The sequence below is a fragment of the Halichoeres trimaculatus genome, unplaced genomic scaffold, assembly GCF_033239565.1.
Source record: "Halichoeres trimaculatus isolate MK-OKI-2021-1 unplaced genomic scaffold, fHalTri1.1 fHalTri1_scaffold_9, whole genome shotgun sequence".
Classification (NCBI taxonomy): domain Eukaryota; kingdom Metazoa; phylum Chordata; class Actinopteri; order Labriformes; family Labridae; genus Halichoeres; species Halichoeres trimaculatus.
Genome location: NW_027437188.1, coordinates 4519050 through 4537291, shown reverse-complemented (window position 1 = coordinate 4537291; position 18242 = coordinate 4519050). Strand labels below are relative to the sequence as shown.

The following is an 18242-nucleotide window of genomic DNA, read 5'->3' as shown; positions in this document are numbered from 1 at the left end:
GCAACATGGCGATCTCACTACCTTGGTCTCTCTTCTTCCAGGACTTGATTAAATTTAGAGAGAAAGAGGTTTCTTGAAGGTCAGATATCATCGCTTTAAAACATGAAAACTCATTTGGTTTCGCTTTATATTTAGGTCCTGTAATAAGCATTAATAAGACCTTTGTAAGTACTTACAAGACGCTTATTGACACTATTATTTGTTTATTATTATTTGTTTACTCTGCCAAGACTATATAACAGCTAAATAAATGTTTAATAAGGTCATTGTAAGGGTTAGGCCCCACAGGTTAGGTTTAGGCATGGGGCCCTGAATGGTTAGGTTTACGCATGGGGCCCTGAATGGTTAGGTTTAGGCATGGGGCCCTGAATGGTTAGGTTTAGGCATGGGGCCCTAAATGGTTAGGTTTAGGCATGGGGCCCTGAATGGTTAGGTTTAGGCATGGGGCCCTGAATGGTTAGGTTTAGGCATGGGGCCCTGTATGGTTAGGTTTAGGCATGGGGCCCTGAATGGTTAGGTTAAGGCATGGGGCCCTGAATGGTTAGGTTTAGGCATGGGGCCCTGAATGGTTAGGTTAAGGCATGGGGCCCTGAATGGTTAGGTTTAGGCATGGGGCCCTGAATGGTTAGGTTTAGGCATGGGGCCCTGAATGGTTAGGTTTAGGCATGGGGCCCTGAATGGTTAGGTTTAGGCATGGGGCCCTGAATGGTTAGGTTTAGGGGAAGGGCTGGGGTAGGGCTCATGAGAGACAAAAGCAGAAGACAAAAAGCAAAGAGGGTTAGGCTTAGGTTTCATGTAGCTTATAGATTAAGTTGTCTTGTAGTAACTATTACAGTGACCTTATTAAACACTTATTAAGCAGTTATATAGTCTTATAAACAAATAATGTTAATAAGCATCTTATAAGTACTTACAAAGGTCTTATTAATGCTTATTACAGGACCTTCATATAACGCGTTACCACTCATATAAATGTTATCAATTCAATGTAATTAATTTAAACTCATGACTTTTCAAGTGAATTTTAGAAAACAGAGAGGGTTTTGGATCGCCTTTGTGAAAAGTTGCACAGGACAGACTAAAACCTCTGTGATTGACCTCCGCTCTCCATGGAGCCAAATTATTAAACTCACCCTGGACTGCTTCAATTAGCTGTACTCTATCAAAGGGATATGACTCAGCCACGATTCAGACTCTGATCCCTGTCTTCTCTCAGAGGCGGTGTGTTCACTCTGCCAAGCTGGGAGCTTTCAGTCGTTCAAATTAAGTTTAACAACACTTATCGTGCACCTGGCAGTTCAGGCTTTCATGGGGTTGTTTCACATTTTGGGACCTTTATTTTGACATTTCGCCTTGCTGTACCTGCTCCTGTTTCTACCTTTTTTTGTCCCCAAGACTTTCCATGTGGTTGGGGTAGTCATTTGGGACCTCTGGGACTTGCTGTTCTCTCAAAAGTCTCCTGGATGGACAGTTTTCGTACTGACAGCAGCCCCTGACGTACTGTTTTGTCTTCCGTCTATCTCTTCCACATGCCTAAGCATCCCCACAACAAAGGTCCCAGGCTTTTTCTGGCCTGGCTGCATTAATGGAAGCAGAGTCCTGTAGAGCAGAACAGTATTTAGAGTTTAAAAAAAAAAAAAATTTTTTAGAAGGCAAAACAAGGAGACAGAGGCAGGAAAGGAAAGGAGGAGGAGTAGGAGGAGGGGGTGTTTGAAAGAGTCAGATAAGGGATGAGGGCGTTAGGCCTGCTCAGGGATTCTCTCATTATTCTCCATTTTCAACAGAAGCAATGATGAGAACGAAACATTTCCTATCTCTCAAAGTGGCAATTTGCCCATTTAATGCCTGTGTTATGCAGGCCTGACATCCTTTCATCCACCCTCTTTGCACTAATTTAATTCTTTCTTCTTTTTATTTCTTGGCTGATAATTCTCTATTTATTTCCATTAAGCTTTGTTTGTTCACAGCGATCTGTTGCTGTAATTTATTAGAGCTGTCAGCTTAAATGATGTGGCATGCCGACACGGCCCTGCAAACACTGGCTCCCCCCTTTCCCCCTTCCTTTTATGGAGAGCTGCCCTACTTTTTTTGAGAGGGAGGAAGAGGGAGACGTTACAATTAAGGTAGCGACACGGACCCCCTGGTGGCCATGCTCGGGGACCAGATGTCCTGTCAGAGAGATGCCGGCCCTCACCTCTAGGGAGCTCTGGGTTGAAATCTGGTTCATGTCTCTGTGGGGAAACACTACTGCTCCTGTTCCATCATTAATTCAAGGATAACTGATTCAGAAAGTATGAGCCTTTTTTTTCTCGCCATTGTGGGTTTCTTCACAACAAAACTTGATCAGTCACTCATTCTTTCATCTCCCCTCTTTTTAATTCCAGCCCTATTATAACCGCTCAATACAAATAGTCTGTGTCTTTGTTGTTGGGATCAACATGATGCATGTAATGCATTAGCCACTGACTATATTGGATTCTTAAAAGCATGATAACCACTTGTGTATTGACACAAAAGGAGGATATAATGGCTCCTGGTGAAGGAGGCAGGTGAATCAAATTAGAGACAGGTTTCAAAAGCACCAATTTGTCTCTGAGATTCATCCTAGATTTCCTGTTGCGGCCCATTCATGCATCAATGCGTTTTTGTTTTGTCACCTCATTAGCTACGTAAGTAAGAAATTAGCCCGTCTTTTCAGGAAAGCAAATAGTCTGCTGGGCCTGATAAACCGTCTTTTTTTTTTTTTTTGTTCCCATCCTCCCTCAGGCGCAGGATGTTTGACAGATGACAGAAGAATCACTGCTGTATAAAGTACATGTCATTCCCTTCACAGGAGGCCTTAGAGGAAATACTATCACAAAGAGACCCCACAATCTTACTTTTTTTTTTTTTCTTCCCATTTCCAAGCGCGGGATACTTTCGCTCTCATTTTGTCCTGTTCTCCTTTTGTAGAAGGCGGCTGCTGGTTTTTTGAGATGAAAGACACTTGTTTGGCAGCCTTCAAAGAGTCACAGAACTCTGAAAGTCACTTGTGTTGCAGAGCTGTTCATTCTCCATTTTATATCCAATATGAAGGTGATGATCAAAAGGATCAGAGCTGAGGGAGAAGCTAAGAGATGTCTGCTTTGGAGTAAACAACAATACAAATCCCCAGACCTACACTCGGCTCTCATTGAATGATTGTCCTTCAGCTAATGCTTTAAACCGCACGTATGACCATCTTTGAATTTGAAATGTGTTATGAATATAAAAGCTTTCGTGCCATACAGCTAACCTGATACCTTTAAACTGAATAAATAAGCCAAACTGCTTCATTCCTGTATTTAATTGATCCATCCAAACCAGCAAATTTAGACTTCAAAAAAGGGGAAAGCAGACATATGAAAGCATTAAGCAGTTACAGGGAGCCTGCAGATGAAGACTGACAGTAGATTCCAAGCCATTAACTCTCCACTCAATGTGAAGCGCACCCATCTGGAGGACACCCTTTGAGCTGCAGCAGATTCAACATCATTCCCAAAGATACCGTCTCTATTTTTCCATTGAGGCTTTGTTTGAGGATGTTCAGCTGAAATAAGAGTCATGTTAATAATTCACCTTCATAACTTGGTGAAAGTTCAGGGGGCCACGCTCCTGAAGTGATGAGGGGGATTGGTGACACCCCTGAACATCCCACTGTGTGCTGCCACCATCATCTTTAGATGCCCTTCTGCATCTTTAATGTCCTGCTGTGCTGGTGTCACACAGGATAAGGATGGATTCATCGACTTCACCAAGTAGATTCAATGAAGAAAAGATAAGCTACGCAAAGGTGCCTTTAGGGAAAGCTGTGACAGAGTTGGGACAGGTTGTTCACGCTTTTATAGATCTGCAGCCGCCCCCTCCAGCCAATAACACTGGAGAACAGTTTTTGTTGAGTTAGGTCTGACAGCTGTTTTGGGTGCAGAATCCAAAACTAATTTCAGGTTTTCTTTATCACGTCAAGTTTTTGAGCTATAGGATCCCCGTTTTCTTAAAAAATATGAAAAATACTTTTTCAGAGACTTTATTTCTTGAGAAATATAAAAACATTCAAAGTGTGTAAGGTTCTCATGTCTCTTTTCTATCAGTGCTTTATAGAAAGTGCTCTCACATACTGCATGGTTGCTTGGTTCAGTCGCCTTGCTTTGTCTAGTAAAAACAGACTTGTGAATCTGGTCAAAATAGCGAGCAAGGTGATGGGAGTGCAGCAATCTCAGTTGCAGAATACCTACAGCAGACGTATTCTTAGCAGAGCCCAACAAATTCTGAACTGCCCTGATCACTCCTGTTTGCTGCATTTGATCTTCTTCCTTCTGGACGACGTTACCGAATTCAAAGAACCAAACCTAGGCGAGCCAGAACTTCTTTTACTCAAGTTGCTATTGAAAACCTTAATTCTTTGGCCAGACCAGTTTTTCTTTCTTGTGCTTTATGCTTCTTGTGGATAGAATTAATCTATAGCCATGTTTACATGGACTCAAATATTCCGCTTGCATTCGGTTTATTTGCTCAAATGGAAATAATTTAACCTTTGTATACACCTCATTCCAAAAGAAAAGTGCCAATCCGAATGGACATTTAATCAGTTTCACAGGGGTGGAATATTCCTTTCCCCAAACCGATTGAGGTATCATGTTTCCACTCAAACGGAAAGTTGTCAGGGAGTGTTCTTTCAGCACATGCTCAGATATGATGTAAGACGAAACCAGAGACATTCCTCAACTTTAAAAATGGTGGCGAGCCGTCAGCACTGAACTGCTGCGGAAAGTTTGTTTTTCATCCAAACTTTGAAAGAAATGAACATAATTTCAAGACTGGATGGACGACAAACTCTCAATACGGAGTATTGCAACACCATGATAAACAAACTGTTGTCCTACAGCTTTGATAAATCTCGTGATGTTTACGTTTTCTGCACATGCCCCATTGGCTATTCTGTTTGATTACAGCGGCGCATGTAGACCAGAGATTGGAATATTCCTTTCCATGTATAATATTGTTTTTGGAAAAGTCATTCGGAAAGACGAAAAACTCCTCATGTAACCGTGGCTATTGACTTTTGGACTGCTTTGTCTGGTTTTTAGTGTTTGGTATTTTGTGGTCTAAGTGCCGTCCTTTTTCTTTTGAGTTCAGGACTTTTCCTGATTTTGTAATACCCGTATGATTTATGTGTTATCATGTACTGTGAATTGACGCCTGCTGCTGAAAAACAATTTTCCCATATGGGACTATAAAAAAGTTGAAGCTGAAGTTAACAGATATGGGCTTGTTTTATAAAAAGCTTCAAACATTGCAATGGAATATGAAAGAAACAGATATGACTGCACTGTTTATTTAACACTATTATGTTATCACAAAGTATATAGCTATTGGAGGAGCTATAGGAGCAGACATGATCTGAAACAAAGAATATAGCTATGTAAATAAAACACCAGGATGGAATAGTTATAAGCTTTGAAACCTAAAAAAAAAACAGCATAAAACAAAATAGAACTTGCAACTATGTACCAATGGTTACAAGGTTAAGAGAAAAGCAGCACAACACCTCTGAATTCCTACGATGCTAGCTTTCTGTTAGCAGATATTGATAGTACTGACCTATGGGGAGCTAAACACACCTCTCACCACACTGTCTCAATTTGGATGAGTCCGATCATAATCAGCTGGCAAGTCTAGCTACAGCTAATCAGTGGAATTTTGCTTATCTGGAGGGTAAGCTGTGAAGAAAAAACTTGACCTGCTAGAAGAAGACTGACTGCAATTTTGGAATCTGCACACCAATTTTGGTTTAAATCAGCATAAAAATCTAACTTGACGATTTTCTTTTTCTTTTTTTTTTTTTTTTTTAATTGTTCCCCAGTGTAAACAGTCCATTTCTCCAGTGCTGTTGGAAAAAGGACCTGAATTAGTGTATGTGTGTAAAAGTGTTGGTTAAGTGTTTGGTTAAATCTTGAGAGGTAGTTTGTCACTTTGAAAAGCAGGAGATTGTGGTCGAGGTGTGAAGAGCACTGAGTGGCTGGAAGACCAAAGAGTCCTTTAAAAGTACAATCAGTTTAATCTTTTAACTATTTTAAAAATACTACCCTATGTTTCTTTTCCACTACTCTACTGTAAAAATACAACCTCTTGATGTCCTCTTTAAAGAAAAAAAAAAGATAAGTAGTCTGAACCAAAGCTGTTTGCAGTCAATAGACACAATGTGAAGTAATAAAATTAGCATACAACAAAAGTGAGGAATAATCACATTTGTGCTTGTTTGCACATATGCACAAACACTCTACTCCGACAGCTAATACACTGGCATAAAGGATTAGTTCTGCAAGAAGCAGATATGTTTTAATTTGTGATAAGAATGCTTTTCCTTTGGAGATTTCTTCTTTTTTCCCCCTTTTTTTCTTTCATTGTTGCTCTTTCTACTCCTTTCAATTCCTTTCCCGAGCGCTAACAATATTTGTTTTCCTTGAATTGTGTTGTCATTACCATCATCCGTTTAATACATGATAACGTTGCCTTCAAGCAGGAGAAAATCCTCTAGTCATCCTGTAAAGAAGAAACAGGACTTTGAGCTGAATGCTACTTTGCTTTCCTCCAATGACTTCATGAAATCCTGTAGAAGAGTTTCCTATTGTCATACACTATTCTGTCTGCAGCATATTGAAATCTATGCTCTGAATCCCCCATAGGAATGTAATTTTATATTGAAAACACGGACAAACATAGTCTCTATACACCACAGGGCCCTGAACAGTGCTTTTAAAAACGTACGCATTTCAGCAATAACACTACTACCATTTTCCCAAAATGCCTCATGGGTATCAGTGATGAAATGGGACACAAATTACAGTGAACCTGAGCATCAAGCCTCTCTAAAATAGATACACCTGTGATGATGACACTGCAGGGTAACCAGGGTGCCAGCAATTGGCAGTCCATTTTACAGTAACTATCCACCGGGCCTGCTTCCTGCTCTTAAAAGAAGATGAGTTGACCATAGTGGACCTGCCTATCCTCCCTCCCCATTTTACCTGATGTTAGTTCTTTACAGGGGCGCTGTTCGCTCATCCATCATTACATGTGCCTTTCTCTAGAAACATTATCGCTTTAGATAAGGCTCCAATAAGTACACATGGCTTTTAGGGTTCTCCCTCTTGCCTCTCTAATCCAATCCCTGATGTGGAGTCTGTTCATCATTGTGCACCGCAGGCATTTGCCATGTCCCTGTGCTCTTCATTGCACAGAAAGTAATGGATGGCCCTGCCCTTGGTTCACCCCAAGGCCTTCTGGTTCCTGCCTCAACTGTTTGTCTTGAGGTTGTCTCAAATGGGTCTGCCCTGTGGTATTTTGATTTGATTAAATCAGGTTTAAAAGGTTAGAGACGGAAGGAGGCGAGAGGTTCGCCCTGCCCAGTATTGTGAGCCGGTCTTTTGCCATTTAGCATTGGGCGGTGGCCAAACGAAAGCAGAAAACCGAAATGACTTCTGTGCTCCTTTGTGATTTGCACTAATGTCCCCCAGGGATTGAGCAATGACCACTGCGAATTCCCCCAGGACACCAGCCAGATTGAAAACCCCTGCCAACACATTTGAAAGGATAGCAAATCATTTAAACTCCCCAATGTGCATTAGCATTTTTTTTTTAGTGCCCAAGCCGGCCTCCACAATATTAAATTGCACTTGATAAAATAAAATAAAAATCAGAGAGTGCGACAAGAGCTCTTCAGCCTCCAAATCAGCCAAGTGAATATTGGAGTGGCCTCTAGAAAATTAATTATGCTTTAATTCTCTTTGTTTACTCTACCAGGTTCCTGATATCTACTTGCAGAGCGCAGCTAAGAAAGGATGTACTTCACGTATAAGTGGTGCTGTGGCATTGGAAGGTGTGTGGTGGTGGAAGAGACAGCTTCATCTTCGATACACCTTCAGCTGATCCTTCTTGTAACACCACATTATTATCGCATGCAAAAATAGGCTGTGTGCTGAAGTGAATAGAGTGAACAGAGTGAATCTAAGCACCACTGCAATAAAGAAACATCAGAAACAACAGCTTACAATCAATAGAGCCGTAGTTCTTGATAGGAATATATTAGTGTTTGATGATCAATACAATATACCTGTATTTATAGCGTGATATAGAGCGTACTAATGATGAGCCGTAAGTGTTCACATACTCAATAGCTTTCTTCATTTGTTATTCTGCTCTTGCAGAGTGCTCCTGGTAATGCAAGAGAGGCTACAGATGCATGCGTGTCTTTCACTGCATGTCTGTCTGCATGATGGCTGCGCCGGATAAAGCTTTGCCTCGTAAACAACTATAATGACACACAGCAACAGGCCTTGCACTGAATGTGCCTGGGGACCAATAGAGGGATTTTCTATCAGCATTCAAACTGAGTATTTCATGTCAGAGATTTCCTAAGACTGGTGTCAAACGCTCCTGCGTTTCCCGCAACAAATACTCAAATAGGAACCAAGTTGGCACGGCGCCAACGCGAGTAGTGCTGAAAGAGTTGATTGTGGGGGAGGGGGTGGTATGTGGGGCCATTTCTGGCTCCTATGCTAACATTGCAATCCTGACTAGTGAATGGCCCTTTCTTCCCAATTGCTTAATTGTCTTAGAGGGACAGGCAGGTGGCTCAAAGCCTCATTTGGCATCTGGTGAAAAAAAAAAGAAAAAAATCTACATAGTGCATGGGAGCGTTGGGGGAGGGCTGCATTTTTTCATTCTTAATGCTACACATCCCCTCTTGGCAGATTTCAAAAGTTTTGGCTTGGATCAGGAGCGAGTTTGTGCTGCTATTGTGACTGATGTGCCTTGCTGAATAAAACATCTCTTGGTATCAGTGCCAGATCAAATAGCCTTTCAAAAAGCCACGCCGCTCACTGTGGATGTCTGCTGCCATGGAGAGAACTGTTTACCTATTAGTTTATTAAACAGAACCCACAGAGGTTTTCCATTTAGCTCAAGTGAGGATAATTCAGATGTATCTGCTAAAATAAAAGAACACAACAAGTGTGGTATATTATCATGCGTTACTGTCTGAGACCATGGTGCTTCACAGCAGACACCACCACAAGTGGACTTTACACTGTGATGCAGTCCAGTCACATCCAGCAACTTTAAGGTTTGCTTACAAAACAAAGTCTGTGCATGCAACTGCTGTTGTCAAAACATGCACAGCAGATGTAATGGAAGGCTGAGACACATCCACAGGTGTGGAGCTTCTCCCTCCCTAGATTCTGCTTGTACAAGTTAAAAGGCTGATTTGCATTTATATTGCCATTCAAGACTTGCAGCTGTAATTGTCGTGGCACAGTAGCGAATGCACAGACAGCACACCGACGTCACCTGCACACAAACAAGCGGATGCACACAGAGTTCTGGTACAGTGGACAACATCTTCACGAGTTCATTGTTATGAAACTTTGACATCACAGGCAGAGAAAGTGTCTGAGAAGAAAACAGGGAGAGTGGAAAGTGTTGAGTTTATCCAGGTTTAATATTGAGCTGTCCTAGAAACTTCCTACCAAACACTAGGAAGTCCTTATCAGATCAGCAACCCAATTTCTCAAGTGCCTTCTGCACTGAAGCACCCCATGCATCTTCTGAGCCCTATCCAACGAGCCTTACACAATCATGTCGGAGCATTAGTTCTCCGGTTTCATCACACGTTTCAAGCAAAAGTAACACACATTACACAGCTGACCTGTAACTTTACTTGCATATAATTTACTAAAGCTTGTAGCTGTAGATTCGCACGGATAGAACCCTCTGAAAAAAAAAAAAAAGACAGGAAATTTTCATCCAGGACAGCTAACTGAATCTTTTAAACAGATAAATGAGTCTGCCTGACTTTAAAAGCTGTTTTTCTTCTTCTTTTAGGTGCGAACCTCCCTGCGTAGGTTACATGCACATTAATGAACATGCATTAGCCTCGTAGGAATAAAACCAAATACATTAGTGGCCATATTTCATAATAAGGCAGGGAGTTAGTGAATACTCCACAGCTCCAGCAGCAACACTGATCATGAACATAATTAAATTTAACCTTAACCTTCACACTTAGAGCTGCATTTGCCAAGGTGTCAAATTTAAGTATGAAGCATATTCAGTAAGTTGTGTGTGACTAATAACCTAAATTATTAAAGAAAACTTTATTCTGTGCCCTTAATCTTCATATTAAAGCAGCTATTTGTAATTCTTAATATATAATACTGAGGAATGCCACTGACTTGACTGCTTTATTAACAGCAATGTATGAAAAACAAATCCACCCTTATGGCCATGACATCAAACTTAATCAATGCTTGCTTTTTTTTTTTTTTTTTTTTTTTTAATAAACAGAGAAAACTGCTTGATATGATCCTTTCTGTTGACTAGAACTTAACTTTTCTTAACTGGATGTACTCATTATATTACCAGTCTTAGCTTCCATTTACATTACAGCGTAGGTCAGGGGTCTTCATAGTCATACTACGCCTTGCATATATATATATATATATGTATATATATATATATATATATATATATATATATATATATATATATATATATATATATATATATATATATATATATATATATATATACATATATATATATATATATTGGACAACATATAAACATGTGTTGTTAGTGTGCTTTCAATGTTAAGCTACATTCGAGAACCTGACAGCAGTACGCCACGTGATTGGCAGAGCAGCAACAGAGGCGGGTCTTCCTCTGTCTTAGAGCTAGAAGACAATCCTGTGTAAAGGCCCATTTACACACATAAGGATACTGATCTGGACAGAGCCTTTTATTTACTTTGTCCGTATTTCTGCATGTGCCCACAAAGCTTACGGATACGGCCCAAACAGAGGAGTACCACTTGAAACTTTTGGGGCAGTGTTGCTGTTACTACCTGATACCTAGCTTTAGTGAGACGCGAAGAAGAAATAACAATGGAAGAACTTTTGAAATGTATTGAACAGCCTCACAGACCAGTGCCTCACACAACGCTGCCTTTTTTTTTCTCTTTTAAGCAAGAGGTGCATTAGCAGAACTCTGCCATAAATGCTATGTTTGTTTTTGAGTTTGTTGTTATTAGAGCCTGACCGATATGAGATTTTCGGGGCCGATGCCGATACCGATACTGGGAGCAAAAAGAAGCCGATATCTGATATATCGACTGATATCCAATATATCCGCTGATATATAATAAATTCATTTATATACACAGGATAAATACTGTATATGACCACAAATTATTACTAGCTATTGAAAAGTTCCACTGTCCATTTAACGCATGGGATTAAACTAGATTTTAAGTAACAATGTAGCTGCTTTCAAAACATGCAACACATACAATTACAACAAAATACAATGAAACAATTTTAAAAATTATTTCAACCAAAACAATAACTTGTGAATTTATAAGCCCAGGTTAATCCTGCTTGGCATTATGAAGTGAGACGCCGTGTAGTAGCCTTATATTAATTAACACACAGGAGCAGGAGAGACAGAATCTCCGCGTAGCAAATTTTTTTATAACCGTCTACATTTTGGCCGATGTTGATTAATCAGTGACAGGCTATTATCGGCCCGATTAATCTGCCCGCCCGATTAATCGGGCCGGCTCTAGTTGTTATAAACTTAAAGACAATAACATGAGGACAAAATGAAATATTTGGGAATAATTTGAAAATATAAAATATTGCCTAAAAGAGACATGGACCCCCTGCAGTACCCCTGACCTAAGGTATAGTTCTTTCCATTAATACTGCCAATGCCTCGGCAGTCTAGAACTAAAATGGTGAAAATGGTTAGGGTATGTGTAATGTGGATTCACAAGTAATTTGTTTTTATCACCATGTTTTTTTTTGTTCACACATTTCACATTTTCACCTGTAACACCTTGTGTTGTTGTTTTGTTTGCCTGTTCCCATGACAGATGTTGAGTCAGGCGCAGTGGTCTCACCCATGCAAGGCCAACAACTTACCTTGTATTTCTAAAATCAGATATCTAACAATAGCAGATCCCCGTTCCATATCGGGTGCTTTTCTCTACTCTCGGCTTTAATACAGAGAAATTCCTTGACAGGGAAAATTGTGTTTGAAATGAAAGTGAGTTCAGTCCTCTTTGGTTAAGATTTTACTCAGTTGAAAAGGGGGGTTGCAGTGGGGGTGCTGATGTGAAAGGCTGAATGTGAGGCAAATTGAACATTTGAGAGTATGAACAAAAAGGTCTTATTAATGCCTCGGGTTTGTCAAAGCACAGTTTTGACAAGAAAAGAACAAACTTTGTATTTTTGCTCTGTTTGAACCCGCCTGTGTTCTACAAGCAATCACAAATCCCAGAAGCAAGTTGAAAAAATCCTATCTATCAAAACCTGGGCTAGGTGAGAGGCAGGATTAGCAGACAAAAGACACAGATGAGCTCCAAACACTAACATTTTTCTTTCTAGCCCCACTGTGCAAATGCTTTGTCCTCTCCAAGGAAAAATAACATTGTATGATCCACCACTTCCCTGCTTACGGCCCCCCCCCCACTGAACAACCAGCCCCGTGGAGCTGCCTTTAGTTGCTTTAAAGGGAAAAACATAGCCTCTTGTTTCCTGTGCATTAAACTGCAATTTAGAAGCCATTAATCCATCCCATAATCCGTCACCAAATAAAATCCTGACTGGGGTCAGAGAGGGATTCTACACACTTCTCTTTATTTAGCAGTCGTCTCACATTCGGCTCTTTTTAAAAGTCATCCAACACTTACAATCTCTCTGCTAACTTACAAGTAGGAAGTCTCAGAGGGGTTGGGGTACAATAAAGAGCTGAATGAAGGATCGCAGACGCTAACCCTGCCTTCACAGGTGACCCTGTGATCACTACAGCATCTGGTTGAATTACTTAACACTGCCGCCCAACAGACATGTAATCCGGGATAATGCCCTTTTGCTGAGTGCTCCAATCTGGATAAATTCATCCCCGAGGAATGAGATCCAGCGGCAGAGTCTCAGGGAGAGCGCGGGGAGATGAGGGGCTTGGGGGTTGATTGGTTGGTACTAAAGGAGGCTGTTGGGGCTGAGGAGAGAGTCTTCTAGATGGATAATGAAGCCCCACAGTAAACAGCTTGATTTTGTTGACTGCCTGAGTGACTGCATGAGAGGCAGGAGATCATTGCCTGGTTTTTCCAAGAACACTCCAGACCAATCATATCCCTTCCCCGGCTGACCTGAATCCTGACAGACTCCAAATGAGGCTTTGATCCAAACTGCTTTCATTGGATATTCTCTACTTACTGACATCCACATTCTTATTTTTTGATGTTGCCTTCAACTAAAATATTCTGCAAGAATGTGTGTTTTTAGATGAACACATGCCATCACTTTAACGTCAGCTCCATCCTCAGATTTCCAGACTGAGTAATATGTTCAGTAATGTCTTTGTTGGTCACAGGAGCCGCAGACGAAAGACAATCATAACCAAACCTGATTTTTCTTGGAAGCAGCATCTCTCATTAAAGCCGTAACGACTGCCACACATAGGGACTTACAAATTCCAGCTGTCAAGCGGCAGCCTCTGAGATTATTTATTCATATGTTTACTTATTACCATAAATATCCAACAGGGCACTCGGCTCAGGGGGATTACAGTAGGCTTAATCTATCGTGGCACAGAAATGAGCAGGGGTCACAGCGGCTGAGGTGACTTAAGCTGGCTAGCCTTGATGGGACATGCAGCACAAACAAGAAAACAAACTGCATGCCACAAGGCTCCATCATGGAGCGATGACATCATCTGTCAGTCACTGCGTTTGCATGGCATGATCCAGCCAGGGTTAGTTATTACTCAAGCCAAGTGTCATGGATGGTGACTGGGTAGGTCATACGCACAGGAAAAGGACGATTTTGTGTTTCTTAACAGGCTTATGAATAATTTTCTAACAGTTCTCACAACAAATGTAGTCATTACGCTGTGGCTGTTAGTCATGTTACTTGTTTGAAGAACACAGCAGCTGGAATGGCAAAGCTAATGACAACATACAAGAAAAAAAATATATTTGTTTCAGCATCCAGACAAAAAGAGGAGAATTAATTAATTACCTCTGAGTTATTATGGTCATAATCTGTGCATTAGACAGCACTGTATCTTGCTTACAAATAACTATTCATAATAATGAGGCTGAAAATTGGTATTTCTGTTTGTGCAGTGTTGTGCAATGTAATGGGCTGTATTTCTTTCTGTTTTTTATTCCTTTGGAAAAGCGAGAATGATTTCTGCATCTATAAAAAATCCACACATCCAGACATGACATTGGAAAGACATTTAATTATACTTTGGTTGAGAAATATGTATCAAAGCCTGCCGCCCATGAAAAGCGGATTTAGAGTCGTCAGACAGCAGTTAATAGACAGCAGTAAATGAAATAGGGGCGGTTGGGGGTACTAAGACATGCTTTCCAGGACTAAGAAACAGCTTAGTCTGGCTGGATGCTGAAATCAGGAGTTCTGAAACCAGATATATTAGGGGGTGGGAGATAATGAAGGCGATGGGGAGGAGGGAAAGGGTGCAAGATTTTTAAGAAGATTGGGATTCTCTTCCTGTGCAGCAGCACTGCCCCTAGTGGGCAGAGCCTGTCAGGGGAAAGCCCCAAAACAAGATTTATGTGTCCCAAAGAGAGTGGAGCAAAAAGCCACAAGCTGAGGCAAACTGCTTTTTGATTTCACAAGGTGTGATTTGGAAAAAAAGGAATAAAAAATGAGAGACGGAGACACGCAGATGGAGAAGAAGGGGGAGCAGAGCCCATACACTTAACATTGACAATGTGTGATTTCTCTCTAGCACATTTTCTTCATAGCTTGGCACATTCAGTACAAGACTATTCTTAAACAGCCCCTCCTCCACCACCAGGACATCATGCTCTCACGTATTTCACCCTCTGCCCGACAGCGGCCGGGGTCCTCAATCACAACAAATCTCACAGCAAAGAAAAGCAGGAACCAAGAAAAAAACAAAAGGAGAGACGGACGGCTGGTGAAAGAGGGAGGGTGAGAAATGTGCCGCTACGAGGTAAGGACTGAATGTGAGAGATGTTAAGACGCTTTATAGATTGAGATGGGAGGTGGTATGGGGAGGAAGTGTTGTGAGGAAATAGACCAAGTCCTGGACAAGTTTGGCCTGAAGTGAATGTTTTCTGGAGACTTTCCCAGATCTTCCTGACTGTTGCTGTGTCATCTGTCACAGGCAGGAGACGTGACAGGGAAAAAAAAAAGTACGGTTCATGCGCCAACAGCACAGTCGGTATGAAGAGCATCTCACAACGGCTTTCATTTCTCTTCCTCTCCCTCTCTATCTTTCTCGCTCTGGACCATTTATTCCTCTAAGTTGTGAGAAAATAAATTGCTCAGCGCCTCTGCATATGAACCGACTCTTCTCTCTGCCTCTCTCTTACTTATTCCCTCATTTTCACGCTCTCTTTCTCTCTCGCAGGATAGCTGCGTCTAAGTATATGAGAGCTATGGCCACAGCTCCCCTCTGTCCCCCTGTTCATAAAAACTAGATTGTTTTCTGCAGCTTTCTGCTGACATCGGCTTGGCACATAAACAGAGCCGTAATTTGTACAACAACAGTAAGCTACAGGGAAGCACTTTTTCCTCCCCTGAGGCATGAATAGAGAGGGAAGGTTGTTATCCCCTGTTTACCTGGCAGGAAAGGCAGTATTTTACATTATGGTAATAACCAACTGAGCTGGAATGCACAGCAATCCCCTCATTCCAGTCTCCTCTGGCTAAAATATGGTCTTATTTCTTCCTGTGGAACTTTGGCTATTTCTTCTAAGATGTATAAATGATAATATTACAGTCCGAGGATGAGAGTAAAGATGAGGGTGTTTGGTGTCAACAAATCAAACTCCCTCTGAGGATTCTAATGCTTCACAAAATACACTTATAAGAAACAAAAATAAAGTGTAAGGCGATATAAAGTCTTAATCAGACATGGAAATAATTCTTGCTTCACAGTGCAGGAGCAAAAAAAAAAAAAAACTTGACAGTAAAATTACAAGAAAAGAACAAAGCAAAGCCGCAACATCAGGAATACTTACAGCACATACAGTGTCACATACGATGGCCTATTATGCTCGGGGAAAAAGGTTAAAACCTGGGTCAGTGTCCCGGGTCAAACACAGGCACAGGAAAAGAGGAAAGCTGGATCCCTTTTAAAAAATATCTACGCCCATTAAAACATCAGAGATGCTGAGAAAAGCCTGAACACTTCATCTCTAAAAGTAGGCTGATAAAAAGTCAAGACAATGTTCCCCCCTCTTGTTTCTACAAGAAAAATGAGTCAGCAAAAAAAAAAAAAAAAAAAAAAAAGATGTTATCACAGCAAATCATTGTATTTGATGAGTATAGCTTGTGCCTCTTTTCCTTTTCATTGTATCCAATAAATCAAAATGTGAAACAGCTGAACTCATTGCTGGAGAAAACGATCTTGTTTACCAAGTTTCATTTGTTGCCGCTGTGTTAGCAGCGTGTCACCAACTTTAAGCCGTCAATTTCAGCAAAAAACTGTCAACAAAGTCAGATTGAAGGGAGTTGTTTTGTGAATTTTCTGAGCACTTCTCAAAGTCCCTCTGAGAAACAAGACACACACATGAGGAAACACACACACACACACACACACACACACACGGCATCCTTAGAATGCGGTCAAACGTGACAGGGTGAGACTTTGAATAGAGGTGGTGGTATTATTGACCCTGACCCTGGGGGGTTGGGTAAACCAGGACAACGTTGTGGGACGGGCGTGATGCTAAGAGACAAACATCCCCTGTCTGATCAGCGAGCCTCCGTATCCCACTCAGACACCACAGAGACAGAGTTTCGCTGTACTTTCCTTCACCTCTATTGTTTTCCAAAGACAACCACCTGGTGGCAAGCAGGGGAAACAACTAATTCATCCTCATTCTGTCCACAAACAGTCTGTCTAGGAATAAAAATAACAACAGCAGAGACTCTCCAAAAGGGCTGGAGGTGCCAAGCTTTACTTGCGAGTCTGCCCTCTGAATCACTTCACCGTTAACTTTCTCTCGCTGTCTTTCCTCCCGAACGGACCCCCTGTTGTTGCACTCAATGGGAAAGAGCTGTCAGTTCAAAACAATGTGACTCAGGAGTGAACGCTTGACTGAACTGGACAAGAGTCACAGGGATTTGTTGGTGTGTGTGTGCGTGCATGCATGTGTGTGTGACAGGAATTTTAAGCTTGCTGAGGAAGTATTTAACTTGTCCGGTCTGAACGTCAGTCTACTGATGGAGAAAAGTGACAACTCTTTTTGGCTCCTCGGCTGAAGACATCAACACACACAGAGTCCTTTTCTTTCTCTCTGACCGCCTCTCATTCTATAGCATCAGACATTACACTGCATATGGAACTGCTTTACAATAATCAGTCAGAAAACACAGATGGTAGGACGAGCTTGGACGGCACAAGATGATTTCAGAGACACAAATCCCGGCCAGCGAGTCACATAGCAATCACAAGCACATGAGATGTGATAAACAAGCAACTTAATCTGGAAAACTCACCATGTCCGGAGATCCACAGGAGCAGAAGGACCCAAGGGATCATGACTCGGGAGTGCAGAGGGCAAAACCTACGAAAAAACAGTAGGCGAGTGTGAAATTGGAGTTGGCAGGCACTAACGCATGCACGAGATGAGACAGTGCTCCTCTGTGCTGCTCGGGGGGACGGATGCTCCAGTCCCTCAGTGGTGTCTCCTTTAACTAGTGGAAGGCTGGTACTCAGTCTTCAGTCCCTCTCCTCTTCAGCGGACTCTTCCCCGTCCCTGTCTCTGAGTCTCTTTCCTCGGAGTGTCAGTCTTCAGAGTTGGCGGCGGTCAGCTCTGCCTCGCATGCTCTGTTGTTGGTGTGCGCTCTTAGACTTTCTGTGTCTTCGCTGCTGACTCGGAGCCTACACACGCTCACTCTTTCTCTCTCGCTCGCACGGTTCCCGTTGCCCATCCATCCTCAGTCTCCTCAGCCCGCACTTGCCCCCCCGCCTCCTCCTCCTCCTCCTCCTCTTTCTCTTTCTCTCTCGTGCTCTTGCTCTACCACTCACGTATAGCAGACACAGTCGGGGGATAGAGCTCAACAACCAGACTCCTCCCTCCCTCCCTTCCCCTCTCCTCCTTCTCTTCCTCTCCTTCTCTCTAGCCCGGCTGTCTGGGTGGCTGTGGCTGAGTGTGA

At 41.9% G+C, this 18242-nt stretch overlaps 1 protein-coding gene across 13 annotated transcripts in view; it reads right to left on the bottom strand.

The window, feature by feature from the left end:
• Nucleotides 1-18028, bottom strand: part of kirrel3b (kirre like nephrin family adhesion molecule 3b) — a 232834-nt gene extending 214806 nt beyond the window's left edge. For all 13 annotated transcript variants that reach the window (XM_074679700.1, XM_074679701.1, XM_074679708.1 and 10 more), the window contains exon 1: nucleotides 17583-18028. In XM_074679700.1, coding sequence (XP_074535801.1) covers nucleotides 17583-17625 — 43 coding nt within the window. In that variant the 5' untranslated portion in view covers nucleotides 17626-18028. The remainder of the gene's footprint in view (nucleotides 1-17582) is intronic.
• Between the last annotated feature and the right edge of the window lie 214 nt (nucleotides 18029-18242).